At 34.6% G+C, this 15,819-nt stretch overlaps 1 protein-coding gene across 1 annotated transcript; it reads left to right on the forward strand.

Annotated features, from left to right (window-relative positions):
- The first annotated feature begins 11,240 nt into the window (after positions 1-11,240).
- On the forward strand, positions 11,241-15,218 carry LOC145137373 (uridine kinase-like protein 4). Its single transcript, XM_079071510.1, has 15 exons — positions 11,241-11,519; positions 12,391-12,566; positions 12,744-12,835; positions 12,902-12,971; positions 13,063-13,175; positions 13,268-13,364; positions 13,445-13,524; positions 13,611-13,805; positions 13,903-13,986; positions 14,064-14,124; positions 14,223-14,283; positions 14,358-14,451; positions 14,538-14,610; positions 14,720-14,802; positions 14,880-15,218. The coding sequence occupies exons 2-15, from the start codon at positions 12,407-12,409 to the stop codon at positions 15,027-15,029; spliced, it is 1,413 nt and encodes a 470-aa protein (XP_078927636.1). The 5' UTR covers positions 11,241-11,519; positions 12,391-12,406; the 3' UTR covers positions 15,030-15,218.
- Positions 15,219-15,819: the final 601 nt, after the last annotated feature.

Raw genomic sequence — 15,819 nt, forward strand, 5'->3', positions numbered from 1 at the left:
ATTGAAGGACTTAAGTGTAAATTGAAGAAGGTACTCGACGAGTAGGTATGCTTACTCGTCGAGTCGGAGCGGGTTCTGGTCGCGAGTTAAGTGACCAACTCGCCGAGTCGGCAGCTGGACTCGACGAGTTGGTGCTGAAAAGAGAAAACCTTAATCTTAAGGGTTGCACCCTATTTAAAGGACTATATGTCCTCCCTTCAGCCTCCTTATTGCCCTTGAGAGTCAGTAAACCCTAAAATCGTGTGAGCTTCCATTGTTAAAGAGATTTGAGCTTTGGAGGAGGAATATTGAGAAGGGAGCTTGAAGATCAAGAGGCTAGCATCAAGGGATTGGTGTAGATCCAGAATCTACTTCAGCTTGGGCACACTTTGGAGGTAACAAGCTATTACCTTGACTCTATTGCATTTATATCTATTCAAGAATGAGATTTGGGGCCATTTTGGCATGTTAAGGATCTATTTCGGGTTAGGGGTCTAGATCTGAGGTTGCTACTTCAGATCTAGACTTGTCTTGGTCCAGAAACTCACAAAGTATCAGCCCTTGGCTTGTTGGTGAAGCATCCTTGTCTTAAACCTTAGCCCTAGATTGATTTGGGCCTTTAGCTCTTCGTTTCCACGTAAAGTTTGCAACTTTACGTGAGAGTCATGCCCTAGAAGAGTGGATCTACGGTTTGGAGCCCCTGCATGACTCGAAAAGCCTCTGTATGAATAAAGGACTGAAGAGACTCGGCGAGTCTTTTCTTGGACTCGGCGAGTCTGTTGAAGATAGGCATGGGCTCGACGAGTTGGAGGAACAACTCGGCGAGTCTGTTGAAGATTGTCGTGGACTCGACGAGTCTGTTCTTGGACTCGGCGAGTCAGAACGCAAAACCCCAACCTCTTCTGGTTAAGACTCAGATCATTGAGTTGAGTGGTGACTCAGTGAGTTGGACATGATAGGACTCAGAGATTGTTGAAATCGACGAGTCATGGGGTGACTCGGCGAGTCGAGTCGTGATATAAGAGTTTTCTGAAGTTTGGGAACTCGGCGAGTCAGCGGGTTGACTCGGCGAGTAGGGTCAATCAGGAAGGTTGGCTTTGGGCAGGACTTTGACTTTGACCAGTTTGACCTTCAAGGGTATTATGGTAATTTGGATATTTATGTCAATGGATCATTGATGGCTATAGGTGTTGGAGTTTGGGGCAGTGCTTCGGGATTGTGCTTTCGTGGTTCGGTTCGACAGTTGCAAGGTGAGTTATCCTCACTATACCCAAGGGTCTAAGGCACCAAGGCCGGCCCTTTGATTTGTTATTTGAGATAGTTACTGCTGTGATATGTTAGTTGGCATCCTGGTAGATAGGATGGCTATATGATGGTATGTTCTGTTAGTTGGCATCCTGGTAAATAGGATGGCTCTATGATGGTATGTTCTGATTAGATCGGTATTCTGGTAGATTGTATGTGGCTATGCTTAGTGACCTGTAGTTTGTATGACTGTCTGTATGCTGGTAGGAGATTACATGTTATATGTGCACGTGTTGAGCAGTAGTGGAGGGTGTTCCATCCCGGTAGGATGATAGGGCCCTAGTATGTTGTCTTGTAGACTGTTATATGGTTATTTGATAGGTGCACATGTTTGCTAGTATGTGGGCATTCCAACCCGATGGTTGAGGGCCAGGAGTATTCCATCCCGGTAGGATGATTGGACTCATAGTAGGTGGGTATTCCAACCTGATGGTTGAGGGCCTGGGGTATTCCATCCCGAGGGATGATTGGACCCATAGTAGTTAGTGTATGTATAGTAGGTGGGCATTCCAACCCGATGGTTGAGGGCTAGGAGTATACCATCCCGGTAGGATGATTGGACTCATAGTAGGTGGGCATTCCAACCTGATGGTTGAGGGCCTAGGGTATTCCATCCCGAGGCATGATTGGACCCATAGTAGTTATTGTATGTATAGGTGTGTAGGCATTCCAACCCGATGGTTGTGGGCCGAGAGTATTCCATCCCGAGGATGATTGGACTCGTAGTATGTTGGCATTCCAACCCGACGGTTGAGGGCATGGGGTATTCCAACCTGACGGTTGATTGGACCCATAGTATGTTGTTCATTGCTGTATGTGTATGGTTATGTGTGTACGAGTATTTTGGGGGAACTCACTAAGCTTTCGAGCTTACGGTTTCAGTTTATTGTTTCAGGTACACCAGGTGATCGTGGCAAGGCAAAGGCGTGATCGTACCGCTCCTCATATTTCACGATTTTGTGATTTGGTTCTGGGGATACTCTGATGTTTAAACTATTTTGAAAACAAGTTGTAATAACTTAATGGTTTTTGAATGGGTTAAAATGTTTTAAATTGGCTTGAATTTTATGGGTGTTACATGTCAGTTATGCCTGTGTTTTCTTGATGACTATGTGATTCTTTGTTATGATATTATATGGTAGTGGTAGGGGTGAAATAGACTCGCTATTTGGTTGAAATATACCGAATGGGATTGTAAGCACCCATATATGCTTGATTGTATCCGGTTGAAATAGACCGAAGGGGATTGCAAGCACCCAAATATGCTTGGTTGTATGTTTGTATGTTATGAGGTATTGTGGGGGAACCCACTAAGCTTTGTGCTTACAATTTTCAGTTTATACAGTTATGACCAACCTATTATTGGAACTAATTTGACTGTTCAAATGGTATAACTTATCACTTTCTGATGGTTCGTATTATATATGTCTAACACAGACATACTTACAAGTTGTCTTAAAAATACCTATAAAGTTATGGGAAAATGTCAGTGTAGCACAAAGAACTTAGGTGTTTTGCTCGGCCGATTTGACCAATTATGTTTTTTTTTTTGCACAATAGGCCATCTAATTTTTTTTGTACATGTCAATTAAGGCATTATTGTTAGTTTTAACCATTCCTCAATTAACCAGTTATTCTAAATTATACAAGTGACCCCTATGGTTTAAATTTTGTTCGTAGTTGGTACCTTACCAACAATGTTTATCACCGTTACCACCACCGTTCATTTCCGGGAGCAACCACCGTTCACCTCCGGCAGCCACCACAGTTCATATTGAACAAGTCTAAATCTTCTTTCTTTCTCATTCTTTATTTCTCTCTTTAATGCTTTTAACTCCTTCTTTTTGGTTGCCATAATTGTAACACCCGGTTCCTGGTACGTATTTTAAATAAGAATTATGCATTTTTACAAAGGGACTCGACGAGTTGGAGGTCCTAAACTCGTCGAGTAGGAATTAGATATGTGTACGTGGGACTTGAAGTCTACTCGACGAGTCGAGGATCCTCGACTCGACGAGTAGGCATGCCAGTAGGGATGAAAGTGGGTCCAAACCCGGACCGGATGGACCCAGACCCGGAAAACCCGGAACCGGTTAACGGGATTTTGTAGAACCGGAAACCGGACTGGTATATAGGAACCGGTTCCGGTTCGGTTCCGGTCTAGAACCGGAAAACCCAAAAACATCAAAGTGGGTAGGTTGGAACCGGATAAAGTGGGTTTAGAACCGGAAAACCCGGAAAAACCGGAATTTTTTGGTAATTACTTACTACTTAGTGGGTTGAACTTTGAAAATTTTCATATTGATATCCCGACTTTGGGGGACTGTAACTTATTGAATATGGAACCAAAATTGACAAAATTATAGTCTAAAATCATGTACAAACTCTAAACTACACTCTGGAAAAAACCGCATGTCAATCCGACTCTAAACGAATGAGATATGCATGTGTTAACATTTTCACAGAATACAAAGTACAAAAACAAAAAGTTGAAAAGTTGAAATTTTTTAGTTTTGATATCCCAACTTCGGGGGACTATTCATTGAATATTAAACCAAAAATGACAAATTATAGTCTAAACTCATGTACAAACAGTAAACTACAAGTTGGAAAAAACCACATGTCAATCCAACTTTAAACGAATTAGATATGCATGTTTTAAAACTTTCACAGAATACAAAAAAACTGAAAAACTAAAAGTTTCAGCTTTGATATCTCGACTTTGGGGGACTGTAAGTCAATAAATATAAAACTAAAAATAGCAAAATTATAGTTTAAAATCATGTACAAACTCTAAACTACATGTTGGAAAAAACCGCATGTCAATCGGAGTTGAAACGAATCAGATATGCATCTTTTAAACGTTTCACAAAAACCGATTCCGACCCTAAAAGTGGTTCCGGTTCCTAACACCGGTTCCGGTTTTTAGACCCGGTTTACCCGGACCTGATGGACCCAAACCTGGATTATCCGGAACCTGGATAAAGCCAATTTTTAAACTCGGAACCAGAATCGGTTCTATATATTCCGGTTCTAACGGTTCCGGTTCCGGTCCGATTTTCCGGTTCTAAATCTAATCCCTACCTGCCAGAGTGAAACCCTAATTTTCAGGGTTTGAAACCTATTTAAACACATTAACACTCGCATTGTGGCCTCCCTCATCGCCTCCCTTAGTCTAGAAAACCCTAATTCGAAACCCTAGCCCATTTTGAGTGTTCTTGAGCTATTTTGTGTGTTTTTGGTGGGTTTGAAGCTTAAGAAGGAAGAAGAAGCTTGGGAGTTCAAGAGGAAGAAAGTAGATCCAGAGGTTGTGTTCCATTTCCAACTCATTTGAGGTATAAAGCTTATACCTTGACCATTCATCTACTAGATTTCTTCTTGGAGTAGTTTAGGGCTTTAAGGAGCCATTTTTGGAACCATTCATGGATGCAAGCATGTTTTGGGTTTAGATTTCAGATCCAGAGTCTTTGAGGGACTCCATGGCATAAAGGTGCCAACTTTATGTCCATGGGAGTCCCATGAATCCTATGAACCACTTTTTAGGGCTTTTTGAGCTAAATAGCCCATGCATGGACGTAAAGTTTGAAACTTTACGTGTTATATCGAACCTATGAGGCCAGATCTATGTTTTGGATGCATTAAGCCCGAATGAAATCGATTGTATAGATTTGGATCATGGGGGACTCGACGAGTCGCTCTTAGGACTCGGCGAGTCGGGTCGTGGTTCCCCAACATTCTCTGTTACTTAGCAAACTTGTTGAGTCTAGAAGATGACTCAGCCAATTAGACGTGTTTTGGACTTAAAGGTCAAGAACTCGACGAGTCCAAGGATGAACTCGCCGATTCAGTGAGAAAATATCCCGACTGTATGAAGGAGAACTCGACGAGTCCAAGGAAGGACCCGACGAGTTCAAATGGAAAGTCCCAATTCTTTCATAAGGAGAAACTCGGCGAGTTAGAGGGTAACTCGACGAGTCAGATCACAAATTCGAGATTCTCTAAATTATGGAACTCGACGAGTTGATGGACCAACTCGGCGAGTTGAGTCAACCAGGATGTTGACTTTGACCAGAGCGTTGACCTTGACTTTGACTTTGACCATTACCCAAGATTGACCCTTAAAGGGGATATGAATAGAAATGAGTAACTAAAGGAGACTGTTATGTGTAGGAGTTTGAGGAGAGTTGATCCCTACACCGAGGACAATTCAGTTACTGCACGACATTGAGGTGAGTTACCATCCAGTAAAAAAGTGGGTCTACGGCCACAATGTCGGCCAGTTGAGATAAACTGGAGGGTAGGTCGGGCACCCCAGAATGGCCTGGCAGGGTAGGTCGGGCACCCCAGAATTGCCCGGCATTATGTTTGTTATATGGTATGTGGTATGATGGGGGAACTCATTAAGCTTTGTGCTTACGGTTTACAGTTTTTGTTTCAGGTCCTTCTTCTTCGAAGGGAAAGGAGCCGGCTCGGTAGCAACGCATCACACCATTATTTCCGCACTATGATGTTCTTGGGATTGTACTTTGACATTATTACTATTTTATGATATGGTTTTGAGACATGTGATCTATGGTTTTTATGAAAAGAAATAACCTGATGATGTTTTCTTATAAATTGTTTTATGAATCGTTATATCAAAAATGAAATTTTTGATCTTGATTTTTGGGATGTTACAATAATGATGGAGATGTTCCAAATATCATGGCTGGTTACAATGGTTGAGTATCGAGGTAAAGTACGATTTGCAAGAATCTGGTGACTATGGCTGATATTTATGTTTCATAATCTTTATTCCTAACATCTATTTTCATCAAAACGATTCAAGTCATGTTATCTGATTTTTACTCTGGAACAACATCAATCAGACAAACGAAATTCTATTTAGATCATAAATCATTCTCATTGGTTGCTTTTATTTTTGTTATTCAATACACATCTTAATACACACAATTCAAATTCCGTTTCAATGTATGATGGATCATCTGAATCTTGTTTAATGATAAAAACATTTATAACTTTCTTGTTTGCAAAATGAATTTATATCATCTTTGTTACATCGACTTTCTCAATGCTCAAGTAAGAGGAGGCTAGGCTTTCTTAATGAACGATCTTAGGTGATGGAGGTTAGTCATGAGAGGGTCTTCCATAAGTTAGAGCCCTTAAACCCACGTCCAATATTTTAGCATTTACGCCCTGCGTAACTTTCCTACACCCTGCGTAGCAGCTACACCATGCGTCACTTTCCTACGCCCTGCGTAGGACAAAACCCCCAATTTCCACTTCAACTTCAAACATCCATAACTTTTCGTTTCAACTCCTTTTTCGGCGTTCTTTATATGCACGGCAATGTATTAAATAGCCCCACAATTCTAACTAATTACTTTTGACGTAGAACATACCGAACTAAAATCCTTAATTCATGGAAGAAGTTTGTAACATCACTTTTTCCATTTTACCCTTTGACTCCAAAACACAAACCAATGGATTGGATCATATAAACATTATTATCAACATCCAATAGAGTTTAAACCATATTCCTTTGAAGCCCAAGGCCTTTACTTGATCGATTTATTGTTCACAATCCCGAAATAAGAAACTTCTTGAAACAAGATGTTACACTTTGGTCCCTAGAGTTTTAGAAATGTGGCAGTTTTGGTCGCTTAATTTTCAGAAATATGGTAGTTTTGGTCACTCATTTTTCAGAAAGGGCTCAACTGTGGTGGCTGTAGGAGGTGAATGGTAGTGGTGCCGGTGATGAACAATGTTGGTAAGGGACCAACTACGAAAGAAATTTAGACCCATAATGGTCAGTCGTGTAATTTAGATTAACTGGTTAACAGATGAATGGTTAAAAACTAACAATAATAACTTAATTGACATGTACAGTAAAAATTAGATGGTCTGTTATGCAAAAAAAAAACATAATTGATTGACAAAAGTACGAAATTCATTATGCTACAATGACATTTTTCTTATAATTATACCATCAATAATATTTTCAATCATATTTAACATACAAGTTATTGTAAATATTAATTAAAAAAATATTTCATATCAATCCCACTAAGGTCATCCACATCAGTGCAATGTCACTAATCTTTCAATTGTGACACATAACTTTGCAATGCTTACTCACATCAGTACAATAACACTTATCTTTCAAAAGTGGTCCCCCCTGCCACATCAATCAACTATTACATTATATATATATATATATATATATATATATATATATATATATATATATATATATATATATATATATATACATATTAAAAAATTGATTTTTAGTTGAACTGTTGTTCTTGGTTCGACTGTCGGTTCAATTAGTTCGGCTGCTGATTCAATCAAGAAAATTCTTTATATCTGATGTGGTGTGTGTCGGCCTTCGAGTTATGTGCACTTTGAAAATGTTCAATTTTCTTTAGAAATATGTTGTGTTTTTAACGGGCTAAATAAAATACAACTATACAAGTCTAATAAATCGTATCAAACATGTTTTTAAGAAGGCGTTCGGTTTGATCCAGTCTAAAAATGACATAGTATTTGAATATTAATTTATTTAGTTTGCTATTTTATTAACAAAAATATTATATATTAATTGTTTTGTGTTTTAATAACGTAAAGTTATAAAATAGTTTTCATTAGAGTTAATATAAATATAGTTTTATATACGTGGTAATACATTATTATAGATATAAATATAATCATAATATCATAATATTAAAATATATAGTATATTATTCTTGATATAAATATAATATTAAAATATAGAGGTGTAAGGATTGCAAGACTTTCAAATTTAGAAAGAACTCATCTTACGTGACTTGATAATAGTGAAAATGTGGCATTGCAAATTTCTTGATACCGCTGTGGATGGTCTAATGCTTACAAATTTACTTGCTTTAATGTTTTTGCTGAAGTCCACAAGATTTCCATGTTTATAATATTTTTAATATTCATCAAATATCAATGAAGATTTTTTCTTTTTTAATAAATCTCTTAATATCGTAAAAACATGATTGGTTTTTATATTTTCTTCAAACCTCGAGAAAAGAAAACCATCAACACAGACCCCACGTTATTTGACTCATACACCGACTAATTATTGAACCACTCGCGTAACTTCAAAAAGGAAAGATAAACATCTTTTGTTTATTTTAAATCATTGAATAGTCCGATTTATTTCAGATTTTTACTTTTTTTTTTTAACCGTAAATCTACTTTACTGTTAAACTATTTTTAATTTCATCTGTGTCTAACCCTCAACCTCTAGAAAGGAGGACAACTCCATATACCGTTAGACTAGAAGCCATTTGGTTTTAAATTTTTACCTAATATGTAGCACTAATTGATGTGTATAAATCGGCAATATGATCTTACATGTAATGGTTTGCATTTTATACAAAAGAACTATATTATCAGAAATAATATAGTTTTTATAATAATATTTAATATAAAATTTCAAGACTGAATAATACTATATATATATATATATATATATATATATATATATATATATATATATATATATATATATATATATATATATAGGTTTAGGTTTTATGAAAAAAAAACTCTAAAAATCATAACAATACATAAAAAATACTTAAAGATCACAATTTTTTTTTGATTTTATATATAAAAAAATCGCACCTTTTATTAATAATTCGCTGAAATTTTTTTTGAAAACAAAATTGATTTTTTTTTGTTTTTTCAGCGAATATTTAAAAAAAGGTACGATTTTTTCATATATAAAGTCAAAAAAAAAATTTGTGATCTCTAAGTATTTTTTTTATACACTTTTATGATTTTTAGGGTTTTTTTGTTTTCCATATAACATATATATATATATATATATATATATATATATATATATATATATATATATATATATATATATATATATATATGGAAAAGTTCAATACAGAACTATAATTATTGGTTCTTCACGGAACCAAATCTTTTTTTCAATTTCTAGAGCTTATTCTTTATCGAAAAAAAATCTAAAAATATCTAAATTCATATATTAATATTGTGAATGTGAAAAATATTTTTCGGATTCACCGGGTGAATCCGGATTCACATTGTGAATTTTCAAAGATTCACATTGTGAATTTAATGTAAAAAAAATCGAATTTGATATCATTGGAAAAAAGATAAAAAGTTATGAATTTCTGTATTTTTAGTTTTTTTTTTTTTGATAAAAAATAAGTTCTAAAAGTTGAAAAAAAGATTGGTTCCACCATATATATATATATATATATATATATATATATATATATATATATATATATATATATATATATATATATATATATATATATATATATATATATTATGGGATAATGACTTAAAAGGGTAACATATTATTCGATTTGTACACATTTGGTCACTGAGTTTTTTTTCCGTCCACATTTACCCCTTAAACTCGTTAAACTGTACACATTCAGTCCTTATGACCTGTTACTCCAGGTTAGCCGGGAAAAATGACTTGATAGGGTAATATATTTTTCATTTTGTACACATTTAGTCCTTAATATTTTTGTACATATTTAGTCCTTAACATTTTTTTTTTGTTTAAAAATAAGTCATTTTTTTGTACTCATTCAGTACTTATGAATGATTTCTTTATTTTTTTTCACGACATCTTACGTGAGACAATCATTGATGAGGTGCTTGGGGTTGTTGATGCTTATGTGCAATGTGATCTCGACTGCTTGGTTGCGTAGGTCTTGTGGTTTGGCTTAGGTCTTGTATTTTGAACATCGTAACTTCTTCATACGATATCAGATTTTAAGGATCTTTATCCACGTGTTCATTTTTTGAGTCTACTACAACTTTCATTAAGATTACTCCCGTTAAAATGTAATATATTTTTACTAACGATTTTATAAAAAAACATACATACATGCATTCATAAAAAACGTATGGACAGGGGAAGACGCAGTAATACATAGTAGGTGTTGCCGAGATGAAATAGGTGTTGCCGATACATGGAAAATAGGTATAAACGAAAAAAAAAAAGCGAAAATTTTTCCACTGCGAACAGAAAACAGGTGTTGTCGGTGCAACACCGGGATCATACTAAATCCGCTACCGCGTATGGATATAAAAATCGTAAGTAAAAATATATTATTTTTTAATGGGAGTAATCTAAATGAAAGTTGTAGTAGACTAAAATACGAACGCATGAATATAAAGATCGTTAAAATCTGAGATCATATGAAGAAGTTATGACGTTCAGAACACATGACCTAAGCAACCAAGTAGTCGAGATCGCGATGGATATAAGCATCAAAAGCTCCATACACCTCATTAATGAATGTCCCACGTAAGATTTCGTGAGAAAAAACTAAAAAATCATTCATAAGTATTGAATGAGTACAAAAAAAATGACTTATTTTGCAAAAAAAAAAAAAAAAAAAAAAACTAAATATGTACAAAAATATTAAGGATTAAATGTGTACAAAGTGAGAAATATATTACCCTATTAAGTCATTTTTACCGGGTAACATGTAGTAGCCGGTTATAAGAACTAAATGTATACAGTTTAACAAGTTGAAGGGGTAAATATGGACGAAAAAAAAAATTCAATGACCAAATGTGTATAAATCGAAAAATATATTACCCTTTTAAGTCATTATCCCATATATTATTTAATTTTAGCGAGACCCGTTTCATTTAATAAAGTTTTGGTGTGTAATAAGCTTTACTTCTTACTTTTTTTGGTTAAAACTTAAAATATACATTCAATTAAATATTAAAATTTCAGAAAAAGTGAAAATAAATAAAGAAGATTAACATAATCTGGGCCCACACCCATAGGCACCACGTCATGTTTTATGCTTTTTACGTTTTTTTTTTTTTTTGTATTTTTTTTTTTAATTTGTTTTGAAGAGGATGTTTAGTTTACGTAAATTAAACTTCTCTAAATTCTGCACCAAACTGATAGTTACGATTTCGCAATCCAAAAAATCGTTAGGTTCATCGTCGTAATTACATCCAACTTCAAGCCCTAATTTCCAATTCCCCTATTCTCACACTCACAAACACTGCAGAGCCTTCCCTTTAAATTCAATGTATCCGTATAAGGCGTACGAAAGCGAGTTGATTTCGTTTTTGATTCGTCTCTTCTCTACCCTGCCGCAGTTTCAAATCAAATCTTGAGAACAAATCGAGAAAAACAACGCAAATCTCGAATTCCGAACTTATCTAATCGAGCTTTCAAGGTATATTCAAGAATCCCTACATTATTGAATCTTGTTTGTTTTTGCTATTCAGGTCCTCCATCTTGCATATCTTGCATTTTATGTTTCTGTTGGCTCCCTGCATGTTTTGATCCGCGATTCAGCGTCGACTTTATATGATTCGTGTATTGTATGTCGCGAAGATTGGGTTTTAAAACTTCGATTACTGCTGAGAGTAGCTTGATTATTCTCTCTACAACATTATTCACCTAAAGCAATGGTCGGATTAGACACGTTGTTAAAGAACGGTTTGTCGAGTGATTCGTGTTCTGTTTCCTTCGAAATCACGAATAATGTAATTATTGTTGGTTAATTGTGCATACGGCGGTGGATGCTGGATCATTTCGACGGTAAAGATTGATGATGGAATTGAGTTATACTTGATTTAAGATCCGTTAGATTAGGTATTCATTTGATGACTAAGTTCCTTTAAATTTTAATGACAATGATTAGCATGGAGTCGGGAAGATTGTTGAAGATACATCAGGGTGTTTTAAGTTTTAATTACATGCAGCTTGCTTACATCCAGCAAGATGGATCATTTACAAATGAAATTGGTCCCATGTCTGATCTGTAGAAGTTTACAGGATGGAACTTGTCTCAACATGTCCTTTGTTTATTTTTCTTGTGCCAAAATGATGGACTGCATTGATTGATAGAGATCCAGTATATATTCTTAATTGATGATTAAAACGCCCAGAAATATTATGATCTGTAAAAGAAAAAAAAGATATCACATTTCCATTGCCAAGGGTGTGTAGGTCGTATATGATTCTTTTGAAACATTCCTAATTTGCTATTATTATTATAGTTTATAACCTGGAGATTTTGATTGCTCAACTTAATGCTGCAGGTTTGTAATTGCAAAAATGGGGTCTAAACCAGTGGAGTATTTAATAGAGGCTTCATCAGGGGCACACTTTTCTGGATTTCACATGAATGGGATGCAGGCAAGAAATTCACAATCACAGGAAGGGCAGGCAACAACTTCAGTGACAGAAAATGTGCATAAGCAACCTTTTATTATTGGTATGTATGTAGCAAGAAAACATCCACAATGTACTTTGTTACTTATATGTTTTAGGTAAAACAAAGATTATCATTTTAATAGAATACTAGTGTATAGTAAATTCATCTCACCTTAATTCTGGATCTCATGCTTCATCATGATGTTTTTAATTAGTTAATATTTTGATAAACAACCAGGGGTTGCTGGAGGTGCAGCTTCAGGGAAGACTACAGTTTGTGATATGATTATTGAGCAGCTTCATGATCAGCGTGTAGTACTTGTCAATCAGGTATCTTTTTCTTTGCTGATATCATCTTTTATTTATAATCTTCTTAATCTATGGTTTTGTTTTCAGGACTCATTCTATCATAATCTGACTCCTGAAGAACTTACAAGGGTCCATGAGTATAACTTTGATCATCCTGGCAAGTTTTGTGACTTTAACTTTGCTATTTTCTTAATAAATAAATTTTCTAATCTGGTTTTGTTTTCTTGCTTCTTATTCTACTTTTCCAGATGCTTTTGATAATGAGAAGTTACTCTCAGTTGTGGAGATGTTGAAGCAGTGGAAAGCAGTGGATATTCCAAAATATGACTTCAGAAGTTACAAGAACAACATCTCTCGAAGGGTTAGTTAGTTCATTTAACATACACATTTAAAAAGATCATTTTTGCAGCTTTTTGAGCATCTGATTTGTATTTTTTATGGAACGTATGGCAGGTGAATCCTTCAGATGTGATAATTTTGGAAGGCATACTGATTTTTCATGATCCTCGTGTACGTGATTTGATGAACATGAAGATCTTTGTTGATACAGGTTCTATATATAAGATCAGCTCAATGCTCAATGCTTTGATGGATTTATCTTTTTTTACTTAATTGTTATTTTCAGTGCAGATGCTGATGTACGCCTGGCAAGGAGAATTAGGCGTGACACAGGTGAAAAGGGAAGAGATATTGGTATGGTTCTTGATCAGGTCAGTTTAAGATCCAAAATTTATATAAAAATTTATAGTTTCTTTTGAGGAACATTAAAGTGTTTGTTTAACTTATATTAATGCAGTACTCAAAGTTTGTGAAGCCTGCGTTTGATGACTTCATACTTCCAACAAAAAAGTATGCTGACATCATCATACCTCGTGGAGGAGACAATCATGTAGCTATTGATTTAATTGTCCAACATATTCGGACAAAACTTGGACAACATGATCTTTGTAAAATATATCCTAATTTATATGTCATTCACTCAACTTTTCAGGTACCACTTTCTTAAAAATATATATAATATAACCTTATGTTCATCTTTTTGTTTTCTTCATTGTTATATCTATAAATATATATTTGTTGTGATGCAGATACGTGGCATGCATACACTGATACGTGATGCTCAAACAACAAAACATGATTTTGTGTTTTATGCAGATCGTTTGATCCGTTTGGTGAGTTGTATTTTTCAGGGCTAGAAATGTCATTTTTTTAATGTTTATTTGGGAATAACTTTACTCCATTTAATTAGGTGGTGGAGCATGGTTTGGGACATTTACCATTTACAGAAAAGCAGGTGATAACTCCAACCGGTAAGCCTTTCTTAATTTTTTACCATGCAACCTTGAATTTCTTCCCTAAATTATTATTATCATTAAGTTGATGATTTGTGTAAAAAAAAAAAATGCAGGATCTGTATACACAGGTGTAGATTTTTGTAAGAGATTATGTGGTGTTTCTGTTATTAGAAGGTATTTAACCATAATCATTTCAGATGATATTAAATTTATGAATTATGAATTATGAGTTTTGGATTGTTTTGCAGTGGTGAGAGTATGGAAAATGCACTGAGAGCATGTTGTAAAGGTATCAAGATCGGAAAGATTCTTATTCATAGAGAAGGTGACAATGGGCAACAGGTTTGTTAGAGAAAGTGAAGTAAGGTTACTATTTAAATTTGTATAATAATTTGAAACAACAACACATTTTTATTATTATTATGCAGTTAATATATGAAAAACTGCCACAAGACATTTCTGATAGGCATGTGTTGTTGTTGGATCCTATACTAGGAACAGGTTAGTTTTGTTACTTTTTTTTTTTTTTTTTTTTTTTTTTTCACAAGTCTCTCGTTTGTTGGAATGTTTTGTGGTAATTGGAAGTAACTATAATTTGTTATGTTGACAGGTAATTCAGCTGTTCAGGCTATTTCTTTGCTTTTAAAGAAAGGTGTACCAGAGGCCAACATCATATTCCTCAATTTGATATCTGTAAGCCTAAAAGTCTAAGTCAAGTCAATGTTGACCAACCAATGAAAGTATGTTGTTGACTAATAAATGTTTAACAGGCACCACAAGGAGTGCATGTAGTGTGCAAGCAGTTTCCAAGGATAAAGATAGTGACATCAGAGATAGAGACAGGGTTGAATGATGAGTTCCGTGTGCTTCCTGGAATGGGAGAGTTTGGTGACAGATATTTTGGGACAGATGACGAGTGAAACATGATATGCTTGGTGGTGAAATTATTTCTGGTTTTGAGATGATATCGTTTTTGGGTTCCTTCCATTTAGACAGACAGACATATGTGGTGTTACAGTAATTGTGATTGTTTGTTTGTGATTGTTTGGCATAATGGATGGATGGATGGATGGGTTCGATAATCATAAATCATCATATGTTACTTATAATACGCCTATGGATGGTAGAGTAGAGCTTCTTCTACCTTGCCTTACTAAACCCTATCCTAATTATATAATAGATATATAGATATATGATTGATAAAAATCTTTTAAACTATACTTATTAAAATATGAAAATTGGAAAACATACATTCTATGTCAGTTCTTATTCTAGTAGTGGATGTACATGTACATTTTTTATAGCTACACAAACATTTTTTCATATTTTGGTCCATTTTAAAACCAAACCTATTTCAGAGCTTGCTAAAAGTTGTTATAACTGTATACTATCAAATTTTACCGTATCACATTTGAAATAGTTTTTTTTTTCAAATAATCCCGTGAGTTTTTCCGGTAATGACTTGCAAAATATAATCAGAAGAATTATCTTTTTGGTCAAAGTTGTTTATTTTTGAAATTCAAAGGTTAAGTGGTTAAATAAAATAAATCAGAACAAATTGCAATCTATTGTAATTTTCATAATTTTTTTTAAGATTAGGCAGCGATATTTTTTAAATAACAAACTTTCATGGTTAAATCAGAAAACAGTTAGATGGTTAAATAACCAAGTTACAATGATTTTTTACTTTTTATGTAATTTTGGTCATTA

Source organism: Lactuca virosa, chromosome 9 (genome assembly GCF_052849685.1).
Source record: "Lactuca virosa cultivar CGN04683 chromosome 9, Lactuca_virosa_CGN04683_v6, whole genome shotgun sequence".
NCBI classification, from domain to species: Eukaryota; Viridiplantae; Streptophyta; class Magnoliopsida; order Asterales; family Asteraceae; genus Lactuca; species Lactuca virosa.